This window comes from Bos grunniens, chromosome 5 (genome assembly GCF_055505025.1).
Source record: "Bos grunniens cultivar Pamir isolate PY7600 chromosome 5, Bosgru_T2T1.0, whole genome shotgun sequence".
NCBI lineage: Eukaryota > Metazoa > Chordata > Mammalia > Artiodactyla > Bovidae > Bos > Bos grunniens.
In genome coordinates this window covers 101,700,852-101,726,979 of record NC_141169.1, presented here as the reverse complement: position 1 = coordinate 101,726,979, position 26,128 = coordinate 101,700,852, and the positions used below count along the sequence as shown (strand labels likewise).

Below are 26,128 nucleotides of genomic sequence, written 5' to 3'. Positions count from 1 at the left end.
CACAGATAATCTATAATATCTCATACATTACATTTACAAAATTCTGGCACATGATCAGCTATTCTTCACTGAAACTCAGAAAAATATGATTGTTTTCCTAGAGTCTAAAGAACATTTTTTTTAAAAGACTAGAAACTGTTTCTAAGATTCTTTATGGTATTCTCAGCAAAATCCCCATGTTTCTACCAGGCTGCCCTTTACCAATGTATCTTTAATATACTACTGAAAATATTCAAAGGCAAGTACTTTTCATGTCATTAGTTAAATAAACAATGTTTAACAAATATGGCAAATATTAACATTTTCAATTGTTTATATAAAGTATAATAGAGGTCTTGGTTAGGAGAGAAACTGAACTTAGATAGCCTAGGTCTAAATTGTAGTTCTTCCATCAAAAAACCCCATTAATGTTGATAAGTTATTTAAATTCTCTGTCTCATTATCTTTCTTTATAACATTGAATTGATAATAGCTCCTTTCTCACAGTGACATGGTGAGAAAGTTAACAAATGTAATGCTTAGCACATTTATTGGCATTCAATAAATATTAGATCTTTTTTTTTTAACTATAATTAGAAATTTGAGGAAAGGCAAGGCATTAAAAATAATCCCCTCAAAAGAAAATAACAATTTCTCAAGTCACATAGGGATTCCTTTTTTACATCAAGTGGATTCAAATTAGTTAAAATTAAATTGATAAAATGCCTTTTTCTCCACTATGATATTTTCAGTATTTCTTTCTTTCTTTTTTTTTTTTAGTGAAAACATCCACTGATGGTGAAGATTCAATGAGGCAAGGTGCTTTAGACAAGCTGTCGGAATCGTCCTTGGGCACAATATACTTAGTGATCAATATGGCAGTCAAAAAACTAAAAGAATGTTGCACATTTGTCAGAGTATTGTTACACTTTTGTTGTAGTGAATCCAATTCTGGAAATTGTTCTTAAGTAAATAATTTTTAATTAAAATGCTACATTTTATACACAAAGACATTACTATAACTTTATTTGTCACTGGGAAAACAAAATCAAACAGGCTGCATGTCATATAATAAAAGAGTGGTTAGATAAATTTGGTATAGCCACATAGAGATATGTTTATGCAGAGAGGAATTGGAATACATGAAAAGCCTGGCACTATATAGTGACAGGTTTTCTTAACTGGAGTGAGTAAAAAAGTATAATTGTTGAAAGTTCTCATGAAAGACCAGAGAAAAATAAAGTGTTAATGGCAGTTAATGTAATTAATTTTAGGTAATATCTCACATTTTTCAATATTTTTCAAATATTCTACAGTGACAATCCATAACTTCTTTAATACTTTTAATATAAGCAGATACATAAGTTTACATGGTTGATCTCATTTTTTTGTTTCCTCTAAGCCTTGTATTGACAGGTGGAGTTAAATCTCTTGAATACTTACTTAGCACATGCACTGACTTGGAAGTCATCGTCTGCAATAGTTATTGTTTGTGGTGCACTGACCTTAACTTCAAACTTGGGCAACACTGGAAACAAAGAGAAATATAATGTGACTTCAGCTCTCACACACTGCTGAGCAAAAATGACTACAACCATGTAAATGTGTTTCCACACATGACATTTTTCTATGTATGCCTCTGTATAGATCATGGTTCAACGCCTCCAAATTCCATCAGTGGGTGATGGTGTCTCATTAACTAATAATTCCCCTTTCCTTTCTTTGCCTTATTCTTGGAACTTCACATTTTGTTTGCTGTAGTCCTTTAGATCCTTTCTAGATGGTTGTCTTTATTCTAAAATAATGGGATATTTCCTCAGGAGAAAAGGAAGGGTTCAGAATAAGGATACAGGCAATGAATGATGAGCAAGAAAGCAGAGACAATAAAACATAGAAGGACAAGAAAGGAAAATGGCAGAAAACCAAATCAAACTTAATGTAATTTGTCTAATTCTAACATAAAAGTTATTTTGTTGAACAGTTCTTTGGACACTTCAATTATATAAGACAACAATCATAATTAGCAATTGGTTACCATTTCTATTAACAGTAAATTGGTGTGTCAATGTCTTTCCTGATTTTTCTTTCACGACAATAGAGTAATCTCCAAACACTGGTTCTAAAATCAATTGGAATGAGAGTTCGGTAATATTTTGAGAAGAGGTCACATTTTGCCATTGAAAAATCCTATTGTTTTGAGGATCCTAGAAAATAAAGAAGAAATAAAAGCACAGGATGTATGAGATTATCCTTTTCTTTTTAATTTGTGATCCTTTATATAGTTGGGGCTTCCCTAATGGCTCAGAGGGTAAAGGATCTGCCTGCAGTGTGGGAGACCTGGGTTTGATCCTTGGGTTTGGAAGATTCCCTGGAGGAGGGCATGGCAACCCACTCCAGCATTCTTGCCTGGAGAATCCCATGGACAGAGGAGCCTGCCGGGCTGAAATCCATGAGGTCACAAAGAGTCAGACATGACTGAGTGACTAAGCACAACACAGCAAGGTGATGCTAGTAGTAAAGAATCTGCCTGCCAATACTGGAGATGCAGAAGACATGGGTTCGATCCCTGGGGCAGGAAGTTCCCCTGGAATAAGAAATGGCAACTCGCTCCAGTATTCTTGCCTGGAATATTCCACTGACAGAGGAGCCTGGTGGGCTACAGTCTATGGGGATACAAAGGGTCAGACATGACCGAGTGACTGAACACATGTAGTTCAGGGAAGTAAAGAAAGTTCTATCATTTTATTGCACTTGTATCTGAAATTGTGAAAAGAATTACAGACTGTTAAATGGAAGTCCCACAATAAGAAAGCATCCTTCAAGCCACACTTCCTCCATCATTTGCTTTTAGCAGCTTGTGTGAGCCTGCTTCAATAAATGTATTGATATTATCCAGCCATAATTAAAGAAATTACGGGTTGGAAGCCTCCAAGCCAGGCTTCAGCAATACGTGAACCGTGAAATTCCAGATGTTCAAGCTGGTTTTAGAAAAGGCAGAGGAACCAGAGATCAAGTTGCCAACATCCACTGGATCATCAAAAAAGCAATAGAGTTCCAGAAAAACATCTATTTCTGCTTTATTGACTATGCCAAAGCCTTTGACTGTGTGGATCACAATAAACTGTGGAAAATTCTGAAAGACATGGGAATACCAGACCACCTGATCTGCCTCTTGAGAAACCTGTATGCAGATCAGGAAGCAACAGTTAGAACTGGACATGGGAACAACAGACTGGTTCCAAATAGGAAAAGGAGCACATCAAGGCTGTATATTGTCACCATGCTTATTTAACTTCTATGCAGAGTACATCATGAGAAACGCTGGGCTGCAAGAAGCACAAGCTGAAATCAAGATTACCAGGAGAAATATCAATAATCTTGGATATGCAGATGACAGCACCCTTATGACAGAAAGTGAAGAGGAGCTAAAGAGCCTGTTGATGAAAGTGAAAGAGGAGAGGGAAAAGGTTGGCTTTAAAGCTCAACATTCAGAAAATGAAGATCATGGCATCTGGTCCCATCACTTCATGGGAAGTAGATGGGTAAACAGTGGAAACAGTGTCAGACTTTATTTTTTTGGCTCCAAAATCACTGCAGATGGTGATTGCACCCATGAAATTAAAAGACGCTTACTCCTTGGAAGAAAAGTTATGACCAACCTAGATAGCATATTCCAAAGCAGAGACATTACTTTGCCAACAAAGGTCCATCTAGTCAAGGCTATGGTTTTTCCAGTAATTATGTATGGATGTGAGAGTTGGACTGTGAAGAAAGCTGAGTGCCGAAGAATTCATGCTTTTGAACTGTGGTGTTGAGGAAGACTCTTGAGAGTCCGTTGGACTGCAAGGAGATCCAACCAGTCCATCCTAAAGGAGATCAATCCTGGGTGTTCATTGGAAGGACTGATGCTAAAGCTGAAACTCCAGTACTTTGGCCACCTCATGCAAAGAGTTGACTCATTGGAAAAGACTCTGATGCTGGGAGGGATTGGGGGCAGGAGGAGAGGGCACGACAGCAGAAGAGATGATTGGATGGCATCACCGACTCGATGGACATAAGTTTGAGTAAACTCTAGGAGTTGGTGATGGACAGGGAGGCCTGGCGTGCTGCAATTCATGGGGTTGCAAAGAGTCGGACACAACTGAGCGACTGAATTGAACTGAACTGAATTAAAGAAATCTGGATTAAAAGATATCTACAAAGGCACAGAAACATTTCTCACTACTCATCTTTTTTGTTATTTTTTTGCTTTCCTCCACAGTAAAATCTAGAAAGTTAAAGTAATTTTGTAAACTTCCTTTCAGTAAGGAAATTACTCATGTGATTGAGTGTTGGCTGATGACACGTAAATAGAAGTCACTGGGTAGAGAAGAATCAATGCCACTGAAAACAAAGCAAGATATTGAGGATGACATAGAGGTTAAATAGAAGTCTATTGAGCAGCTTCAGCTGCATGCATCAAATTCTGGGAAATTTTCTTTCATTTTTTTTCTATTATAAATATTTTCTAATTTTCCTTGCTATGGCTTCTTAGATACATCCATCATTTAAAAGTGGACATTTAATTTTCAAATACATGGGATTTTAAAAGTATCTTGATAATTAATTTCTCATTTAAATGCTTGTTTCTCTGCAAACACCTGCTGTGTTCTATCATTCTTCCAATTTTATCGAGGCTTTCAATGGCTAAGTCAAAGATCTCTCTTGGTAAATGTCACATTGCACTTGAAAACATATGGGTTATTTTCAAATATCTTTTGATGTTGATTTCTAACATCATTCCACAGTGGTAAGGAAAAAGACTCTGTATGATTTCAGTTCCTTTAGATCATGAAATTTTTGCACCTTGTTCTCCATCCCTGGATATGTTTCAGTGTCTCCTAGTTCATAGTCTATGAGAACTTGAATAGAGTGTGTATCCTACTGTTGTGTCAAAACTGCATAAATCTTAACTATGTTGAATTGGTTCATGGTGCTTTTCATGTTTCCTATAATCTTCTACTTTTCTGTATATTCATTTTATTAATTTTGAGAGTTTGATATTGAAACTCCAACTAAAAATCTTAATTTATCTTCTTAAAAAAACAATTGCACTATATGTAACTTTGTTCTGTATTTTCCAAGTCTCCTGTAAATGTGTTATCATACTTTTAAAATTTAAAAAATAAAAAAGAAAGAAAAAAGAGTAAATAGAAGAAGCCTTAGTAACATTGTGCTATTACTGCCCTAACCTTGAACCTACTACACTCAAGGGTAGTAGTTTCTGAAAACAATAAATCTTTTACTCATTTAAAGCGATGTTACTTAAGTTTGCTGTTGCTTTCCATGGAACACAACATTATCTGCATGAAATGTTTAAATGTGGAGATAATATTATTTACAGGTTACTAATAATGCAGAAAACATAAAATGGCCAACCTTATATTTATTTATCCCACTAGAAGGACAAGTTGTCACCCATATAACAAAATAAAAATCATTTATAGACTATATTTACATACATGATCATTAATGAAGAACTAAATCTCAATGTATTAACCTTTAGAACTAATTAGTCATGGTATCTATTATACGTAGAGATTAAAATACATACTGTTGGAGTTGATTGATACATACATGGAGTTGATTGATACAAGTTATTTACTGACAGGCATGCAATTTCAATTAAATTTGAAAGCCACATTACACTACACTAGAGATTTGAACTGGTAGAAGGAGATGCAAACTGGTTTCTGAAAGTGGAGTCCGTTTTATAGTATCACCTTCTGTGTACTACATTTTTAGGTGCTTATGATTTCTATTTTCTTAAAACAAAATGTGGCTAAATTAAAACTGAGAAGAGCCAGCAGCCAAAATCAAGCAATTTGAAACATAAATCTCCCTTAGAAAGAGCCGGTGTGTGTTGCATGTTCAGTTGCTTCAGTCATGTCTGACTCTTTGTGACCCTATAGATTGTAGTCCTCCAGGCTTCTCTGTCCAGGGGATTCGCCAGGCAAGAATACTAGAGTGGGTTGCAATGCCTTTCTCCAGGAGATCTTCCCAACCCAGGGATTGAATCGGTGTCTTTTGAGTCTCCTGCATTGCAGGTGGATTCTTTACCCCTGAGCCACTGGGGAAGCCCCTACAAAGAGCCTAATCTTATTTTTTCCATGAGGATCCACCATTGCCCCATTTGGCCCACAGCAGACACTAAAAGTGGCAGCCCTTTCTTTGGTTCTTCACATGGTGCCTTACACAAATGCATGTACAAATTTCTCTTCCCCCATATTTCAGTTATCTTAATTTCTCACTGTGCGTAATGAGAACTACACACATATCACTATTTATCTAAACATTTTAAATGGTGGGTTTGAAAAAGATCTCTTACCTGAAGTGTGATCAAGGGATACTGAAAGAAGAAAGAAAATTCAAGTTAATATTAAAACAGTTCATTTGGGGGCCAGATATTGCATTATAAAGATTATCTGACTTAAATGTTGACTTATTCCCCCCTGTTCCAGATGGCAAAGTTTCTAGAGCCAAAGATGCCAGGAAAACTAAATCTGAAACAGACTCAAACTTTCCTCTGGGAAGTAAAAAGCAAGTTCTATGGAAGTCATTTTTTCTAATAGGATGAAAAGACCTAGAGAAGTAAAAATCAATCCACTGCATAGGAAAGTTTTTTGTTTAATATTGAGGTTTATCTTTGAAACTGTAGTTACAAGTATCTCCATAGTTATGGAAAACTTCCCAGTGACACCTTATAGAGCAATGGAGTAATTTGTTTAGATTTCATTGTGCCTTTGAAATGACTGAACTCACCACATCGTTGATAGGTAGGAAGTGTCACAATGCGAAGTTTAACTAAAAGAGGAAGAGGGGACAATAATATTTTCTTATTATTTATTAATTATTAATTTTCTTATAGTTATTAAAAAGAATTATTACTCTTGTTATTTTCTCTCCCAGATATGATTGCTTATAAATAGACAGTGAAATTAATTGCCTTGCTTTCATAGAACACTGCACTTCCTTCTCCTCTAGCTCTGATTTAGACCTTTGAGATCTGGGTTCTTTTTGGAAAGATTTTTTTATTGCACATTTATAATTCCTCTGTTGATCATGACCTGGTGTTACCAAAGTTGGCATGAGCTTCTGCCACCACTAGAAACTTTTTCCATAACAGCCCATAGGGAAGTCTCAAAACTTGGTGGCAGAATTAATCATAGAAGGTCAAATGTGAAATACCTATGATAAGAGTTACACACGAGCTTTTGATGTGGCGCTAGTGGTCAAAAAGCTGCCTGCCAATGCAGGAGACAATAGAGACTTGGGTTTGATCCCTGGATCAGGAAGAGCCCCTGGAAGAGAAATGGCAACCCACTCCAGTATTCTTGCGTGGGAAATCCCATGGACAGAGGAGGCTGGTGGGCTACAGTTCATGGGGTTTGCAAAGAGTCAGACCCAGCTGCCCACATGCACATATATACACACATGTGCACATGAGTTATATGTAATTTTTATGGAAAAATATATTAATGTTGGCAAATATTGATTTTAGCAGAATTCCAAAAAAGCCATATTAGCTATTTTTGCACCTATAATTGTTATCATAGTATTTTAATACATCCAGAAGAGAAAACATAATGTAGCAAAAGAAAAAAAAAACCTCAGTATAAGATAAATTCTGTTTTAGTTCTTTTACTTTTTTTTAGTAAGTCATCTGTGTGCTCAGATGTTCAGTCATATCCAACTCTTTGCAATCCTATGGACTGTAGCCCGCTAGGCTCATAGAACAAAGTGTGTGGATGCTCTTATCCAACTTCTAATTTTATAAATGAGAAAACTAAAGATCTCAAAGACTATAACTGACTTGGCAGAAGTTGATAATTTATTCTCAGAGCCAAGACAAAAATCATATCCTTCTGAATCTTAGTTTGGTGGTCTTTCTGCTTTCTTCTACTTACAACAATAATGAAGAAGGGCTCTGCCTAAGTTATCAGATTTATGATTCCTTTTTCTGGTATGAATAATAATGATGATGATAATAAATGCCATTTACAAATTACTTACTGTGTGCCAGGGACTATTTTGGGCTTCCCAGGTGGCACTAGGGGTAAAGAATACACCTGCCAGTGCAGGAGGCATAAGAGACAGAAGTTTGATCTCTGGGTCTGGAAGCTTCCCCAGAGGAGGGCATGGCAGCCCACTCCAGTATTCTTGCCTGGAGAATCCCATGGACAGAGGAGCCTGGTGGGCTGTAGTCCATAGGTTCGCACAAAGTGGGACACGACTGAAGCAACTTAGCACACATGCACACAGAGAGACTATTTTACATTGACCACAGGGTGGCCTTGCGTGCTGCGATTCATGGGGTTGCAAAGAGTCGGACATGACTGAACGACTGATTTGATCTGATCTGATCTGATCTGATCTCATTCTCACAGTAAAAATGAGATACTTTTACTATTTCCATTCTATGGATGAAAAGAATTGAGTCAAAATAGAGATTTAATTAGTTTGCCCAGATGGTAAATTATGAAGTAACACACCCCTAGCTTGCAGCCATTGTATTACGCAAGCCTGTCATTAGAATTTGTAAACAGTGAGATAGACACAAAACTGTAAGGAACAAAGCACTCAATAATTGAAACTGGAGGGTACTGTTTCATAACTGACCTAGACAACTGGTCAAAATTCTAAAAATTCTTGATCTGAAGAGTTAAGACCAAATTAGAACTTGGATTTAAATTTAATAATGTGTTTGGATTGCTTAAGATTAGAAGAAAGAGTTTCTGAAATCAACAATAAGAAGGAAACATAAATATTGACTTACCATTCTCTCCAGATTTACAGATGGGTTTATCTGTCTGCACAAAGGTCACTGTCTCTTCTGAAGAGAGTGCTACAGATCTCCTCTCAAAGATTTTAAGAGTATCTCCCTTAACCAACAGAGTCACAAAAGCCATCTGTTCAGAAGACTTGTGGGAAACCTATTTAACATAAAGAGCAGAAAATGGGAAAATCATTCTTATACATTTAGATGGTAAACAATGCCTTAATTTGCTTCTGAGGCTGAGAGAGCCTTGTGAATCCATTATGTCTTAATGGGAGACTTATTGATCACTTATTCCAATTCCTTTATTTAGCCTGAGGACAGTTTCCAGTAAAGTTATTCCTACGTTTTCTTATCTATTGTTTTCTATGTTCCTGAGTTCCAATCTCTCATTGCTTTACCTAATTCTCTATCCTCATTTTTAAACAGTTCTACTATCTAAAAGCAGTTGTTTGGTCGCTAAATTGTGTCCGACTCTTTTGCAACACTATGAGCTGTAGCCCACCAGGCTCCTTTGTCCGTGGGATTTCCCAGGCAAGAATACTGGAGTGGGTTGCCATTTCCTTCTCCAGGGGATCTTCCTGACCCAGGGATCGAGCCCATGTCTCCTGTATTGGCAGGCGGGTTCTTTACCGCTGAGCCACCAGGGAAACCCATCAGAAAACAGTTATATTGTCTTATTACCATTCCCTGCAAGAGAAAAGTGCAGTACTTCACAAGTTTTATTGTATATATAACTTGTCTTTTTATTTGCCTCTCAAAATTTCTCCAATTTTCCTTCTCAGACTCCACAACTTATCCAAATCAAGTTTTGTTATTTCTCTAAAACTAATTTTTTAAAGATTTATTTATTTATTTATTTATTTTTTATTCTTCCAATTTTATTTTATTTTTAAACTTTACATAATTGTATTAGTTTTGCCAAATATCAAAATGAATCCGCCACAGGTATACATGTGTTCCCCATCCCGAACCCTCCTCCCTCCTCCCTCCCCATACCATCCCTCTGGGCCGTCCCAGTGCACCAGCCCCAAGCATCCAGCATCATGCATCGAACCTGGACTGGCAACTCGTTTCCTACATGATATTTTACATGTTTCATTGTCATTCTCCCAAATCTTCCCACCCTCTCCCTCTCCCACAGAGTCCATAAGACTGTTCTATACATCAGTGTCTCTTTTGCTGTCTCGTACACCGGGTTATTGTTACCATCTTTCTAAATTCCATATATGTGCGTTAGTATACTGTATTTATGTTTTTCCTTCTGGCTTACTTCACTCTGTATAATAGGCTCCAGTTTCATCCACCTCATTAGAACTGATTCAAATGTATTCTTTTTAATGGCTGAGTAATACTCCATTGTGTATATGTACCACAGCTTTCTTATCCATTCATCTGCTGATGGACATCTAGGTTGCTTCCATGTCTTGGCTATTATAAACAGTGCTGCGATGAACATTGGGGTACACGTGTCTCTTTCCCTTCTGGTTTCCTCAGTGTGTATGCCCAGCAGTGGGGTTGCTGGATCATAAGGCAGTTCTATTTCCAGTTTTTTAAGGAATCTCCACACTGTTCTCCATAGTGGCTGTACTAGTTTGCATTCCCACCAACAGTGTAAGAGGGTTCCCTTTTCTCCACACCCTCTCCAGCATTTATTATTTGTAGACTTTTGGATCGCAGCCATTCTGACTGGTGTGAAATGGTACCTCATAGTGGTTTTGATTTGCATTTCTCTGATAATGAGTGATGTTGAGCATCTTTTCATGTGTTTGTTAGCCATCTGTATGTCTTTTTTGGAGAAATGTCTATTTAGTTCTTTGGCCCATTTTTTGATTGGGTCGTTTATTTTTCTGGAGTTGAGCTGTAGGAGTTGCTTGTATATTTTTGAGATTAGTTGTTTGTCGGTTGCTTCATTTGCTATTATTTTCTCCCATTCTGAAGGCTGTCTTTTCACCTTGCTAATAGTTTCCTTTGATGTGCAGAAGCTTTTAAGGTTAATTAGGTCCCATTTGTTTATTTTTGCTTTTATTTCCAATATTCTGGGAGGTGGGTCATAGAGGATCCTGCTGTGATGTATGTCAGAGAGTGTTTTGCCTATGTTCTCCTCTAGGAGTTTTATAGTTTCTGGTCTTACGTTTAGATCTTTAATCCATTTTGAGTTTATTTTTGTGTATGGTGTTAGAAAGTGGTCCAGTTTCATTCTTTTACAAGTGGTTGACCAGATTTCCCAGCACCACTTGTTAAAGAGATTGTCTTTAATCCATTGTATATTCTTGCCTCCTTTGTCGAAGATAAGGTGTCCATATGTGCGTGGATTTATCTCTGGGCTTTCTATTTTATTCCATTGATCAATATTTCTGTCTTTGTGCCAGTACCATACTGTCTTGATAACTGTGGCTTTGTAGTAGAGCCTGAAGTCAGGTAGGTTGATTCCTCCAGTTCCATGCTTCTTTCTCAAGATCGCTTTGGCTATTCGAGGTTTTTTGTATTTCCATACAAACTGTGAAATTATTTGTTCTAGCTCTGTGAAGAATACTGTTGGTAGCTTGATAGGGATTGCGTTGAATCTATAAATTGCTTTGGGTAGTATACTCATTTTCACTATATTGATTCTTCCAATCCATGAACATGGTATATTTCTCCATCTATTAGTGTCCTCTTTGATTTCTTTCACCAGTGTTTTATAGTTTTCTATATATAGGTCTTTAGTTTCTTTAGGTAGATATATTCCTAAGTATTTTATTCTTTCCGTTGCAATGGTGAATGGAGTTGTTTCCTTAATTTCTCTCTCTGTTTTCTCATTATTAGTGTATAGGAATGCCAGGGATTTCTGTGTGTTGATTTTATATCCTGCAACTTTACTATAGTCATTGATTATTTCTAGTAATTTTCTGGTGGACTCTTTAGGGTTTTCTATGTAGAGGATTATGTCATCTGCAAATAGTGAGAGTTTTACTTCTTCTTTTCCAATTTGGATTCCTTTTATTTCTTTTTCTGCTCTGATTGCTGTGGCCAAAACTTCCAAAACTATGTTGAATAGTAATGGTGAAAGTGGGCACCCTTGTCTTGTTCCTGACTTTAGAGGAAATGCTTTCAATTTTTCACCATTGAGGATAATGTTTGCTGTGGGTTTGTCATATATAGCTTTTATTATGTTGAGGTATGTTCCTTCTATTCCTGCTTTCTGGAGAGTTTTTATCATAAATGGATGTTGAATTTTGTCAAAGGCTTTCTCTGCATCTATTGAGATAATCATATGGTTTTTATTTTTCAATTTGTTAATGTGGTGTATTACATTGATTGATTTGCGGATATTGAAGAATCCTTGCATCCCTGGGATAAAGCCCACTTGATCATGGTGTATGATCTTTTTAATGTGTTGTTGGATTCTGATTGCTAGAATTTTGTTAAGGATTTTTGCATCTATGTTCATCAGTGATATTGGCCTGTAGTTTTCTTTTTTTGTGGGATCTTTGTCAGGTTTTGGTATTAGGGTGATGGTGGCCTCATAGAATGAGTTTGGAAGTTTACCTTCCTCTGCAATTTTCTGGAAGAGTTTGAGCAGGATAGGTGTTAGCTCTTCTCTAAATTTTTGGTAGAATTCAGCTGTGAAGCCGTCTGGACCGGGGCTTTTGTTTGCTGGAAGATTTTTGATTACAGTTTCAATTTCCATGCTTGTGATGGGTCTGTTAAGATTTTCTATTTCTTCCTGGTCCAGTTTTGGAAAGTTGTACTTTTCTAAGAATTTGTCCATTTCTTCCACGTTGTCCATTTTATTGGCATATAATTGTTGATAGTAGTCTCTTAAGATCCTTTGTATTTCTGTGTTGTCTGTTGTGATCTCTCCATTTTCGTTTCTAATTTTGTTGATTTGATTTTTCTCCCTTTGTTTCTTGATGAGTCTGGCTAATGGTTTGTCAATTTTATTTATCCTTTCAAAGAACCAGCTTTTGGTTTTGTTGATTTTTGCTATGGTCTCTTTTGTTTCTTTTGCATTTATTTCTGCTCTAATTTTTAAGATTTCTTTCCTTCTACTAACCCTGGGGTTCTTCATTTCTTCCTTTTCTAGTTGCTTTAGGTGTAGAGTTAGGTTATTTATTTGACTTTTTTCTTGTTTCTTGAGGTGTGCCTGTATTGCTATGAACTTTCCCCTTAGGACTGCTTTTACAGTGTCCCACAGGTTTTGGGTTGTTGTGTTTTCATTTTCATTCGTTTCTATGCAAATTTTGATTTCTTTTTTGATTTCTTCTGTGATTTGTTGGTTATTCAGCAGCGTGTTGTTCAGCCTCCATATGTTGGAATTTTTAATAGTTTTTCTCCTGTAATTGAGATCTAATCTTATTGCATTGTGGTCAGAAAAGATGCTTGGAATGATTTCTATTTTTTTGAATTTACCAAGGCTAGCTTTATGGCCCAGGATGTGATCTATCCTGGAGAAGGTTCCATGTGCGCTTGAGAAAAAGGTGAAATTCATTGTTTTGGGATGAAATGACCTATAGATATCAATTAGGTCTAACTGGTCTATTGTATCGTTTAAAGTTTGTGTTTCCTTGTTAATTTTCTGTTTAGTTGATCTATCCATAGGTGTAAGTGGGGTATTAAAGTCTCCCACTATTATTGTGTTATTGTTAATTTCTCCTTTCATACTTGTTAGCATTTGTCTTACGTACTGTGGTGCTCCTGTGTTGGGTGCATATATATTTATAATTGTTATATCTTCTTCTTGGATTGATCCTTTGATCATTATGTAGTGACCTTCTTTGTCTCTTTTCACAGCCTTTGTTTTAAAGTCTATTTTATCTGATATGAGTATTGCTACTCCTGCTTTCTTTTGGTCCCTATTTGCATGGAAAATCTTTTTCCAGCCCTTCACTTTCAGTCTGTATGTGTCCCCTGTTTTGAGGTGGGTCTCTTGTAGACAACATATGTAGGGGTCTTGTTTTTGTATCCATTCAGCCAGTCTTTGTCTTTTGGTTGGGGCATTCAACCCATTTACATTTAAGGTAATTACTGATAAGTATGTTCCCGTTGCCATTTACTTTATTGTTTTGGGTTCGAGTTTATACACCATTTTTGTGTTTCCTGTCTAGAGAATATCCTTTAGTATTTGTTGGAGAGCTGGTTTGGTGGTGCAGAATTCTCTCAGCTTTTGCTTGTCTGAAAAGCTTTTGATTTCTCCTTCATACTTGAATGAGATCCTTGCTGGGTACAATAATCTGGGCTGTAGGTTATTTTCTTTCATCATTTTAAGTATGTCTTGCCATTCCCTCCTGGCTTGAAGAGTTTCTATTGAAAGATCAGCTGTTATCCTTATGGGAATTCCCTTGTGTGTTATTTGTTGTTTTTCCCTTGCTGCTTTTAATATTTGTTCTTTGTGTTTGATCTTTGTTAATTTGATTAATATGTGTCTTGGGGTGTTTCTCCTTGGGTTTATCCTGTTTGGTACTCTCTGGGTTTCTTGGACTTGGGTGATTATTTCCTTCCCCATTTTAGGGAAGTTTTCCACTATTATCTCCTCAAGTATTTTCTCATGGTCTTTCTTTTTGTCTTCTTCTTCTGGAACCCCTATGATTCGAATGTTGTAGCGTTTAATATTGTCCTGGAGGTCTCTGAGATTGTCCTCATTTCTTTTAATTCGTTTTTCTTTTATCCTCTCTGATTCATTTATTTCTACCATTCTATCTTCTAATTCACTAATCCTGTCTTCTGCCTCTGTTATTCTACTATTTGTTGCCTCCAGAGTGTTTTTAATTTCACTTATTGCATTATTCATTATATATTGACTCTTTTTTATTTCTTCTAGGTCCTTGTTAAACCTTTCTTGCATCTTCTCAATCCTTGTCTCCAGGCTATTTATCTGTGATTCCATTTTAGTTTCAAGATTTTGGATCAATTTCACTATCATTATTCGGAATTCTTTATCAGGTAGATTCCCTATCTCTTCCTCTTTTGTTCGGTTTGGTGGGCATTTATCCTGTTCCTTTATCTGCTGAGTATTCCTCTGTCTCTTCATCTTGTTTAAATTGCTGAGTTTGGGGTGTCCTTTCTGTATTCTGGCAGTTTGTGGAGTTCTCTTTATTATGGCGTTTCCTCACTGTGTGTGGGTTTGTACAGGTGGCTTGTCAAGGTTTCCTGGTTAGGGAAGCTTGTGTCGGCGTTCTGGTGGGTGGAGCTGTATTTCTTCTCTCTGGAGTGCAATGAAATGTCCAGTAATGAGTTATGAGATGTCTATAGTTTTGGGGTGACTTTGGGCAGCCTGTATCTTTAAGCTCAGGGCTGTGTTCCTTTGTTGCTGGAGAATTTGCTTGGTATGTCTTGCCCTGGAACTTATTGGCCCTTGTGTGGTGCTTGGTTTCAGTGTCGGTATGGAGGCATTTGATGAGCTCCTGTCAATGAATGTTCCTTGGAGTCAGGAGTTCCCTGGAGTCAGGGTTTGGACTTAAGTCTCCTGCTTCCGATTATCGGTCTTATTTTTACAGTAGTTTCAAAACTTCTCCTTCTATACAGCACCATTGATAAAACATCTACATTAAAGATGATAAGTTTCTCTACAGTGAGGGTCACTCAGAGAGGTTCACAGGGTTACATGGAGAAGAGAAGAGGGAGGAGGGAGTTAGAGGTGACCCAAATGAGATGAGGTGAATCAATAGTGGAGAGAGTGGGCTAGCCAGTAGTCACTTCCTTATGTGCACTCCGCAACTGGACCACTCAGAGATGTTCACGGGGTTATACAGAGAAGAGAAGGAGGAGGAAGGTAACAGAGGTGGCCAGAAGGATAAAAGGGGGGAATGAAAAGGAGGGAGACAGATCCAGCCAGTAATCAGTTCCCTAAGTGTTCTCCACCATCTGGAACACACAGAAATTCACAGAGTTGGGTAGAGTAGAGAGGGGTTAGGGAGGAGACACAGGCGACCTGGTGGAGAAAAAGGAGGGTCCAAAGGGAGAGAGAGCAGTCAAGCCAGTAATCTCACTCCCTAGTGAAAAATGGGTCCTGAAGATTGGGTCCTTAAAGGTACAAAATTGGTAACAAATACATAAAAGCAAAAATTAAAAATCTAGAGTAGAGTTTGGAATTTCAAAAATACGATGTTAAAGAAAAGAAGAAGGAAAAGAAAGAGAGAAAGAACGAACAAACAAAAACAAACAAGGTCGCGAAAATTATAAAGAAAGTACAGGTACAAAATTGATAACTAATACCAGAAAGCGAAAATTAAAAATCTAGAGTAGAGTTTGGAATTTCAAAAATACGATGTTAAAAAAAAAAAAAAGAAGAAGAAGAAAAATAAAGAGAGAAAACAAACAAACAAATACGAACAATGTCACAAAAATTATAAAGAAAATACAGGTACAAAATTGATATCAAATACCAAAAAGCATAAATTAAAAATCTAGAGTAAAGTTTGGAATTTCAGATATACAATGTTATATAAAAGAAGAAGAGAAAGAAACAGAGAAGAAGAAAAAAAAAGAAAAAAAAAAGTCACAGAAATTATATAAAAATAAACTATAGGTACAAAATTGATAACATATACCAAAAAGCTAAAATTAAAAATCTAGAGTAGAGTTTGGAATTTCAAAAATACAATGTTAAAGAAAAGAAGAAAAAAACAAAAAACAAAACAAAAAAAAAAACAAGGTCAAAAAATTATAAAATATATATATATGAAGTTTGCTGAAGAAGAAAAAAATAGGGTCTTTTTTTTTTTTTTGCAAAGTAATAGGTTATAAAAGTGAAAATTAAAGGAACAATAGAGGACTTAAAATTTTTTTTTTTTTTTTAGTTAAAAAAAAAAAAAAGAAAGAATGATCGTAAAAATAATAAAAATATATCTAGGACTTTTTTGTTTTTTTTTTTTTTGTGGGTGTTGTGGGTTCAGTTCATTTTTGGCTAGTTCCTTGGTCAGATTTATATTTCTCAAGATCTATAGGCCCCTTCCTATGTAGTCCGTAGTAACCACAGGGTTTTGATCTATTGCCTGTAGCTTCCAAGGCGTTTCCCTCTGTTATATCTTCTTCCGTTTGCTAGTCTCTTCAGTATCTGGTTTCCGCCCTGACTCAAAGGGCACGGTGGAGGACACTTTTTTTTTTTTTTTTTTTTTAGGCTTACTTGTTCAGTCGTGCTGTGGGGATGGAGGGAGGGATGCTGCAAACAAATAACACTGGCGTGGGCTCGCAGTGCCTCAGCCACCCTGGGTCTGCCCCCGCTCACGGCGCGTGTAGCCTCCCTGTCCACACTGCTCGGACTCTAGGTTGTTCCGCCGGGAACAATCCGAGGCTGGCCCTGGGCTGCATGCACCTCCCAGGTCCAAGCCGCTCAGGTTCAGGCACTCGGGTAGTCCTCAGAGGCGCAGACTCAGTTGGGCCTGCGTTTTGTGCTCTTCCCAGGTCCGAGCGCCAATTTGCTCTTCCCAGGCGAGCGCCAATGCTGCGACTTATCGCCTCCCCGCCACTCGGTTATCTGGATGTAAAACCGGCGCACCTTCTCAGGCAGATGTTGACCGTCCAGACCCCCAAGAAGTTTTAGTTAGCAAAGAAGCCTGCTTACAATTTTATAGATAATGTCTCTCTGGGGCTGCGATTGCCCCCTTCCGGCTCTGGCTGCCTGTCACCGGAGGGGGAAGGTCTGCAGCCGGCTATCTCTGTTCAGTCCTTTGTTCCGTGCGCGGGCCTGGCGGTCTTAGGTTAGGGCTGGCTTTTCGCGTGGTGGGTATCCCACAGTCTGGTTTGCTAGCCCAAATTATTTCGCTCAGATAGCGCTCAGGGTATTCAGGCCAGATTCTTACTCTCAGCGATGCAGCCCACGCCGCGCCTCCCTGCCCAGCCCCGGTTTGCTAATGGCGGATGCAGGCGTCTGCGCTGCTTCTCTGCTGGGGGAGTTACCGTAGGGCTCGCAATCTGCGAGTTTTAAATTGTTTATTTATTTTTTCTCCCTGTTATGTTGCCCTCTGTGCTTCCAAAGCTCGGCACAGATTCGGCAGTGAGAAGGTTTCCTGATGTTTGGAAACTTCTCTCTTTTTAAGATTCCCTTCCCGGGACGGAACTCCGTCCCTCCCTCTTTTGTCTCTTTTTTTTGTTTGTTTTTAATATTTTTTCCTACCTCCTTTCGAAGAGTTGGGTTGCTTTTCTGGGTGCCTGATGTCCTCTGCCGGCATTCAGAAGTTGTTTTGTGGAATTTACTGGACGTTTAAATGCTCTTTTGATGAATTTGTGGGGGAGAAAGTGTTCTCCCCGTCCTACTCCTCCGCCATCTTGGCTCCTCCCCCCAGATTTATTTATTTTTAATTGAAGGATAATTGCTTTACAGAATTTTGCTGTTTTCTGTCAAACCTCAACATGAACCATCCATAGGTATACATGTATCTCCCTTCCATCTCCCTCTCCATCCCACCCCTCTAGGTTGATACAGAGCCCCTGTTTGAGTTTCCTGAGCCATACAGCAAAGTCCTGTTGGCTATCTATTTTACATATGGTAGTGTAAGTTTCTATGTTACTCTTTCCATACATCTCACCCTCTACCTCCTCTCCCCATGGCCATTCTAACACATATATACGGAATCTAGAAAAATGGTACTGAAGAATTTATTTACAAGCCAGCAATGGAGAAACAGACACAAAACTCATTTTTAAGTAGTAATTCCATTTTCCCATCTGAAATTCTGAAATGTCAAATTCTGCACCTTACCTCAAAATTTGCACAAGAATGGAAGTTTTCCTCTTCCACAGTCTAGTCAAAAATAGTGCTATTGGATCCATCATATTCTAAGACAACACTCAAGGACACAGATTCATTCAGGTTTAAAAGGTGGAGACAAGCTTGTTCTGTAGAATGACTTTGAATCACAGAGGGGACCCATAGGATATATTGCCTATGCAAACAAAGTAATCAACACTCTAAACAAGGGTAAGAGAAATGCAGAACATGCATAAAACAATTTTAGCTTATTGACATATTTCTGAAACATACACACTTTTCATGACATTACAATAAACTTGAGTATATAGAAAGCTATCAAGAAAAAATAAAGTCAGTTCCCTTCATACACCTGTTTAAGATTTACAAGGTAAATCAGCACTCTGTCTCAGAAATTGAAATGGCAAAATACAATCTAATTTTAACACAGCATATTTCATAAGGTCACTTTGCCAGTACTTTCATATGAATAGTAATATAATATTCCTTACGGGTTCAAAGTCTCAGAAACAGTAAAATGAAGCAAAAAGGTGCTCATAAAAATAATGGGCACCATTTTACCCCAGTGTCTGAACAATTAAGACTTCAAGATATTCTCCTCTTTCTGTCTGTCTTTATTAGAAGTCAGCTGTCTCAACTCTTTGCTTTCTTTTCTTCCTTCTACTCTGCATCTCTCTGTATACTGTTGTTTTATATAGTCACACAATGAAGGATCAATTGCTTTTTGGAGCAAATATAATGGGACTCTCCAATCACATTTAGATCTCCTCTCCCATTACGTTTCCGGGAGGTGGGGGGTGTCACTTTACCTACAACTTCCTTCTTAAGTTCACCAGATGCTGATCTGTTTTTGGAATCAGCAGTACAGGTGGACAGGAAGAAAGAGGAAAACAAAGAAAGCACTTGTGTGACACTTAGGATTCTATTAATTTAGTTCCTCACTCCCAGGGCTCACTGCAGTATCAAAAGCATTAATCCACAGGAATCAGCACTTGGAAGAATACCTGTCCAAACAGCTATTAATCATTTCAAATCCCCAAAGGTAAATATTCCAGGCTTCTGAGAGAAGCAGCATTATCTGATATTGCCAAAATCCAGATGCAAATAAATATCTCAATATAGGCTCATTTTACAGATAATTGAAATTCATTTTTCTATAATTTCATGATATGGAATACAACATTTAAAATGTTGATATATGTGCAACATTCACTATAATTTTCTGTTGTTGCTGACTTTTTTTTGGCACATCGTGGCATGAGGGAACTTAGCACTTCCACCAGAGATGGAATCCACCCACCTTGCATTGGAAGTGTGGAATCTTAACCACTAGACCATCAGAGGAGCTCCTACTATACTTTTCTTAGGTTTTTATAATGGTCAATATCCTTTCCTACCCTAAATAGGAAAAAAAAATGCAAGAAAATGTGATAAATATGTGTGAGTGTATACGCACACACTGAGCTTCCCAGGTGATGCTAGTGGTAAAGAGCCTGCCTGCCAATGTAGGAGACATAAGAGAGGAAGGTTCGATTCATGGGTGGTGAAGATCTCCTGGAGGAGGGCAAGATAACCCACTCCACTATTCTAGCCTGGAGAATCCCATGGATAGAGGAATCTGGTGGGTTGCAGTCCATAGAGTCACAGAGTCAGACATGCACAACTGAAGTGACTTGGCATGCATGCACAGGCGTACACACATACTAGTCACTTCTTGACACCCCCTCCCCCAAATAAGTGCTTTACCATCATTATTGCAAAATATTTCTACAAGGAACATGAGTCATACCAGAGAAACTGGTGACCTCTTACCCTCAGTGTGTTAATTCCCCTATTTGTCTTCTTTTTTTGGTTGTTGCTGTTAACATCCTTTTCATGTCAAGTATTGATGGAGTTAATGCATCTGGCTTGAAGAATGATGCATTGGGTAATGAAAGATTGAAATTGATTTCAGTCTTTTAGAAATAGATCTACAATACTGCAGGAGCAAACACAAAGGAAAGAACAACAAAACCAACTATAATCCATGAGGAGGTGGAACGGGGCTCTGAGGCCAGGGAAGGTCAGAACAGGGTCCTCAGCTGACCGCATTTCCAATTTCAGCACAGTACTGTGTGCTTGAAAACTCGGATCATGTTCTCTCAGTAGAATTGCAGCTTCTCTCGACTCCCCATTTCAATTTGAGACTTTTGTTTTCAGTCTGCCTTTTCTCTAACCCTGCTTAAGATGCCAACTCTTTTAAAATCCCTGCTACAAACGGGGCTAATCTTCAACTGTTATTCGGCCCTGCCAGTTTTAATATTTAATTTCTTTCCACTGGAATCTCAAACTGTTGGTCTCTGTGTTTGACCAATACTCTTTCCTCTGATCGCCCCTTGGGCTTATTATTAGAACCACTCTCTGTACTCTGTTTCTCCTACTCACAAATCACTAGTTTCCAAAACAAGTGAAGCTCAACTCATCAGTGTTCAAGTTAAACAGAACCACAAGGCAGACTGTTTGTAAGTCAAAGCAACCAATTCTTTATTCCCAAGGCTGGTGAATCTAAAATCATGCAACTTCTCTAAAATATTTGTGTTTTTCCAAATGTGAATATTTTATGCTGAGTAAATGACTCTATTCATTTTAACTTTAATCAAGGCTAGTTATTGATGACAAACATATGTTTTGCACAATTCTTTTAAATCTCCTTGGAAACTAGAATTTTTTATAATATCTCTTTCCCCAAACATGACTTTATTTGATTAACATATCCTTAAATAAATTTATCTGATTTACATGGTTAATGGGTCCTTATTCCAAAAAATTCAGATAGGAATCCAGCATCTATTGCGTACTTGCTATGTATCAGCAAGGAAATAGTGAGGTTCTAGAGATAACAAGATGAGTAAGACACAGCTCTTTAAAGTAGTTTACTTCTAGTAGAGAAGGGAAGAAAGAAAAAGAGGAAAGAAGGAGGGAAGATGAGAGAGGGCAGGGAGAAAGGAAGTGAGAATGAAGAAAGTGAGGATCTGTTGAAGAGGGGGATATTATAATTTCTTAATAATTAACAGAGTGATAGGCACTGATATTGATAGTATCTCATTTAATTCTCAAAAATACAATTTTAGGTTCTTTATTTATTCTTATTTTATAGATAAGAAAAATCCAGTATCAGAAAAAAACACAGATTTTCATAGGGTCACCCAGAGAGTAATTGGGAGGAATTTCTTTTAATAATCAAATTAAGTGAGATCAAACAATGTTTATGTATAAAAATATGAAAGGACATGGATTAATGTACTCTGCTCTAAATTCTCTTTATGTTTCTGCTGAATAAAGTGATATATGATGGATATTATTTCATCATCACGTGACAGACTCAGTGTTATTTAGGTCATTGTTGTTTGCTGCTATGGAACTATCTCTAGTCACTTGTTTATTCAGTACGTGCTTACTGAGTATCTATTATTTGCTAGAAATATGGTAGATGGTGGGAATTATGAGGCGAACACAAATTTTTGTAGTTATTCTATTAGAAAAGGTGGAGGTTAAAGAACTAATTGTACAATTAATTATTTCATTACAACCATAGTAAATGTTACAGAAGAGAAGGAACTACAGGCTGCTAAGGAAATGTGTTCTGGTTGGTTAGAGGTGGGGTGTGACACAGTATTGAACCTGGCCTTGATGATAAACAGATGAATAAGACTATTTCTTTTCCTAGAATAGATCACTGTCCACTCAGCACAATATTTAAACATAAATTACAATGCTGTGTGATACAAAGACTATCCTATATTGAAACTATGAGCAACGCTCAGTGGAATCATGTTAAAATGACAAATGGGAAGTTGAAAAGAATTTGATTAGGAAGTTTTGAATTGGGACTATTAACATGATTAGGAATTTTCTAGGTAGCATAGCAACTGAAGTAACAGCTCAGGAAAGAAAATGATGAAATTATTATCGAACATTGTGTGTATTTTAAAAATAATAGTAAGTTCTCCTTTATTGAAGAAAAGATAGTGTATGAAATGACATTCAACAAGCCTATTGAAAACATTGTGATTGACTTGTGAAAAGTTTTTTCTTGCACTAAGGAGTCTGATGTTAGTTTGAAGAGTAATGGACATAACAACTCTGTACTCCATGAAAAACATACGGGAATGAGAGTAAAGTAGTGGAAACAGAATCATATATGTTATCAATACTATGCTTGATATTTACTGTCAAAGGCAGAAAGAAAGAGCTAGAAAGAAATTTAGACTGGCCTCTAGCAAAATAGACTGGGAGAAAGTCTGTTTGAAAATATAACTAAGGCCATAACAAACAACATATTTCTTTTAAACATATCATCACTTTATTCTGTGATATTAGAAAGTGGCAGGAAGTCTGATGTAAAATTATATGAAATAATGTGGCTAAAGTCACATCTAAATATATCCTCTTAAGTATCTTCATAATTACCACAGTGAGTTTGCTCAAAGACTACCCTAGGTTAAAGAGGTAATACCCTGAACAATGGCAATATGTCTCAAGATACATGTTTCTTTACTCTTGTTGTTAGAATTTGAAGCAATTTTGATTTGGGGATTAAGGAGAGGGAGAGGGTGAGATGGACACTAGGAGTAAATACTATTGCAATTCCCTGCAAGACAGGGAAAACAAAATAAATATATAGACGAAGTGATAATTTGATATATATTAATTAAGAGGTGACATTAGTATTCTAAAGAGGTGATACACAGTAGAGGGCTGAAATAATAAATCTGGTGCTCTGAAAAATGCTGGAGATGTGGATATCAATTTGGGAATCAAATACAAATACAAATGATGTTTAATATTTTGGATGTTGTTGTTGTTTAGTTGCTAAGTAGTGTCCAACTCTTTGTGACCCCATGGCCTGTCGCCCGCCCAGCTCCTTTGTCCATGGGATTTTCCAGACAAGAATAAAGAATACTGGAATGGATTGCCATTTCCTTCTCTGGGTGAATCTTCCTGATCCAGGGATTGAATCCATATCTCCTGCATTATCAGGTGGATTCTTTACCATTGAGGCACCAGGGAAGTCCATAATATCCTGGGTATTGCTAAAATTATACAGGAAAGTAGTTAGGGGTTGGCCAAAATGTTTGTTTGGGTTTTTCCGTAGTATTTTTCAGAACAAACAACTTTGGCCAACCCCATACAAAGGTAAAGAAGACAGCCAATAGCAAGAGAAATACAGGTGAAGATCTGGCTACTCTGCTTTTCCAGCTGGGTGAATTTGATCAGACATGGGGCAATATTGGTTTAGTTCCCTAGAACCATTGGGTTGAATCTGAAGCCATGACTTGAAAGGCCGTTTTGGCTTTATATGATTTATATATTACAAGTTTTCTCTAAACAACAATAAAACATTTTCTTGATTTTCCCAGCTGCATAATTAATGATAGTCCATTTAAAGGGACAGATGTTTAAAGTGTATGTCAGTGTTCCTGAGAATATCTTGAACTTCTAGTCCACGTCTCTGAATTGTTTAAGCCAACACTACAAATCAGAGGATTGCCCAAGACTAGCAATGTATAGGCAGTGAATTATGTTTTAAAATAAACAAAACTCTTCAGTTCCTGATGTTGCAATCCACTGAAAAGGAAATCATCTTTTCCTCAGAAGGGAACAATCAACTTGATAAGTGACACTGCCCTTCTTATTCTCAGATGTTTGTCTCCTGCATCACTGACTGATTGTTAGAGTTGCCAAGAAATTTCTAATCACACAATGCCCACCTGTAGATGAGTGATTTAAAAGAAAAAAAATAGTAGGGGGAGAAACAAATGGATAATAAAAAGGCCAAGTGAATACATATGACTTGACAGGGCATTTCTTTAGTCCTTTGATACATTAGAAGAGAATATATCAATCTTGGCACTATTGACATTTGGGGCTGGATAATTCTTTACTGTGTGAAGCGGCTGGTGTATTTCAAGATGTTTAGCAGAGTTGTCGTCTCTATTCACTAGCTGCTCGAAGCATATCCCCCAGTTATGACTGTCCAGAATGTCTTGAGCCATTGCCAAATGTCCCCTGGGAGAATTCCATAACATTCAAAACTGTTTTGCAAGTTGCAGTGCTCTTTTAATAGTTTTCAATATACATTTTAAGTGAAGTTCATAGGGCATTATATCTTTTTAAGATATTAGTGAAACAAAAGCAAAAATGAACAAGTAGGACCTAATCAAACTGAAAAGCTTCTGCACAGTGAAGGAAATCATCAACATAATGAAAAGGGAACCTACTAAATGGGAGAAGATATTTCCAAGTTGGATTAATATCCAAAATACATAGTGAACTCATATAACTTAATATCAAAAAACCTAACAATCCAATTAAAAAATGGGCAGAGGATCAGAATGGGCATTTCTCCAAAGAAATACACATAGTTAACAGACATGTGAAAAGATGCTCAACATCACTAATCACCAGGGAATTGCAAATAAAAACCACAGTGAGGTATCACCTCACACCTGTCAGAATGGCTATAACCAAAGAAATAAGAAGGTGTTAGTGAGGATATGGAGAAAAGGGAGTCCTAGTAAAATTGTTGATGGGAAGGTAAATTGGTGAAGCAACTATGGAAAACAGTATGGAGATTCCTCAAAAAAAAAAAAAAAAAAAAAAGAGCTACTGTATGATCCAGCAACTCCATCCCCAGGTATTTAATCAAGGGAAGTGAAAACACTAATTTGAAAAGCTATATGTACCAGATACTCATATTGACATTATTTACAATAAATAAGATGTAGAAGCAACCTAAATGTCCATTAGCAGATAAATGGATAAAGAAGATGTGGTTTATATATACAATGGACTATTACTCAGCCATAAAAAGAATGAAACCTTGCCATTTGTGACAACATGGATGGACCTAGAAGATGTGAAAGAATAAGTTAGAAAGAGAAAGACAGATACTCTATGTTGTCACTTAAATGTGAATCTAAAAAATAAAAAGGAGGAATATAACAAAAAAAGAAACAGATTCACAGATAACAAACTAGTGGTTACCAGAGGACAGCAGTGTGGGGGGATGACCAAAATATGTGAAGGGGATTAAGAGGAACAAACTATTAAGTATAAAATAAATGTTACAAGGATATATTGTATAGTACTGGGAGCATATTCAATATTTTATAATACCTTTACATGACATATGATCTATGAAAATTTCATACTATGTTGAAGCTAATATAATATTGTGAGTCAACTATACAGCAATAAAAAAGATGCTAATATGTTTCAGGGCATGATAGAAGATAGGAGACTATGATTTATCAACGTAAAGCAAGCATGGTGATTGGACTTCCACCTCCTGTGGGTGAATCCAACTCCCAGATCTATGCAGTTGCATGATTTTTGACAAAGCACCAAAGCCCCGTGTCTGGCCTAGTCTGTAGCATCACATATTTCTCTGTCCCTGAGTCTTCTGTTTGCTTATTCACCCTTCCTTCCTTATTTCTTCGGTATACAAAAGTCTGCTTATTCCCTGCAATGCCAACTTGGAAAGTTGTTATATGCTCACAAAGCAGCATCTGAATCAGAAAGAACAGACATTGTGCTGAGACCTCTCCTAAAATCCCCTCAGATCCCTGGAGTGCTTTCATAAGTCTAGTTTGAACAGACTT

General features: G+C 37.2%; 2 protein-coding genes across 3 annotated transcripts in view; both read right to left on the bottom strand.

The window, feature by feature from the left end:
- Positions 1-2,177, bottom strand: part of LOC147372774 (ovostatin homolog 2-like) — a 42,663-nt gene extending 40,486 nt beyond the window's left edge. Inside the window, exons 1-2 of one of the 2 annotated variants that reach the window (XM_086402026.1) lie at positions 2,015-2,177; positions 1,423-1,507 (exon numbers count right to left, since the gene is read on the bottom strand). Coding sequence is in view for 1 of the 2 variants with exons in the window: in XM_086402025.1 (XP_086258151.1) it covers positions 1,423-1,631 (209 nt within the window). In the remaining variant the exon portion in view is untranslated. Of the gene's footprint in view, positions 1-1,422; positions 1,676-2,014 lie in introns of those variants that run through there. The other variant, XM_086402025.1, reaches the window with a different exon arrangement.
- On the bottom strand, positions 2,017-24,520 carry LOC147372773 (alpha-2-macroglobulin-like protein 1). The gene is made up of 5 exons (XM_086404349.1): positions 24,410-24,520; positions 8,795-8,951; positions 6,781-6,822; positions 6,347-6,367; positions 2,017-2,183 (listed from the first exon to the last, which is right to left on the bottom strand). The coding sequence occupies exons 1-5, from the start codon at positions 24,518-24,520 to the stop codon at positions 2,167-2,169; spliced, it is 348 nt and encodes a 115-aa protein (XP_086260475.1). The 3' UTR covers positions 2,017-2,166.
- Between the last annotated feature and the right edge of the window lie 1,608 nt (positions 24,521-26,128).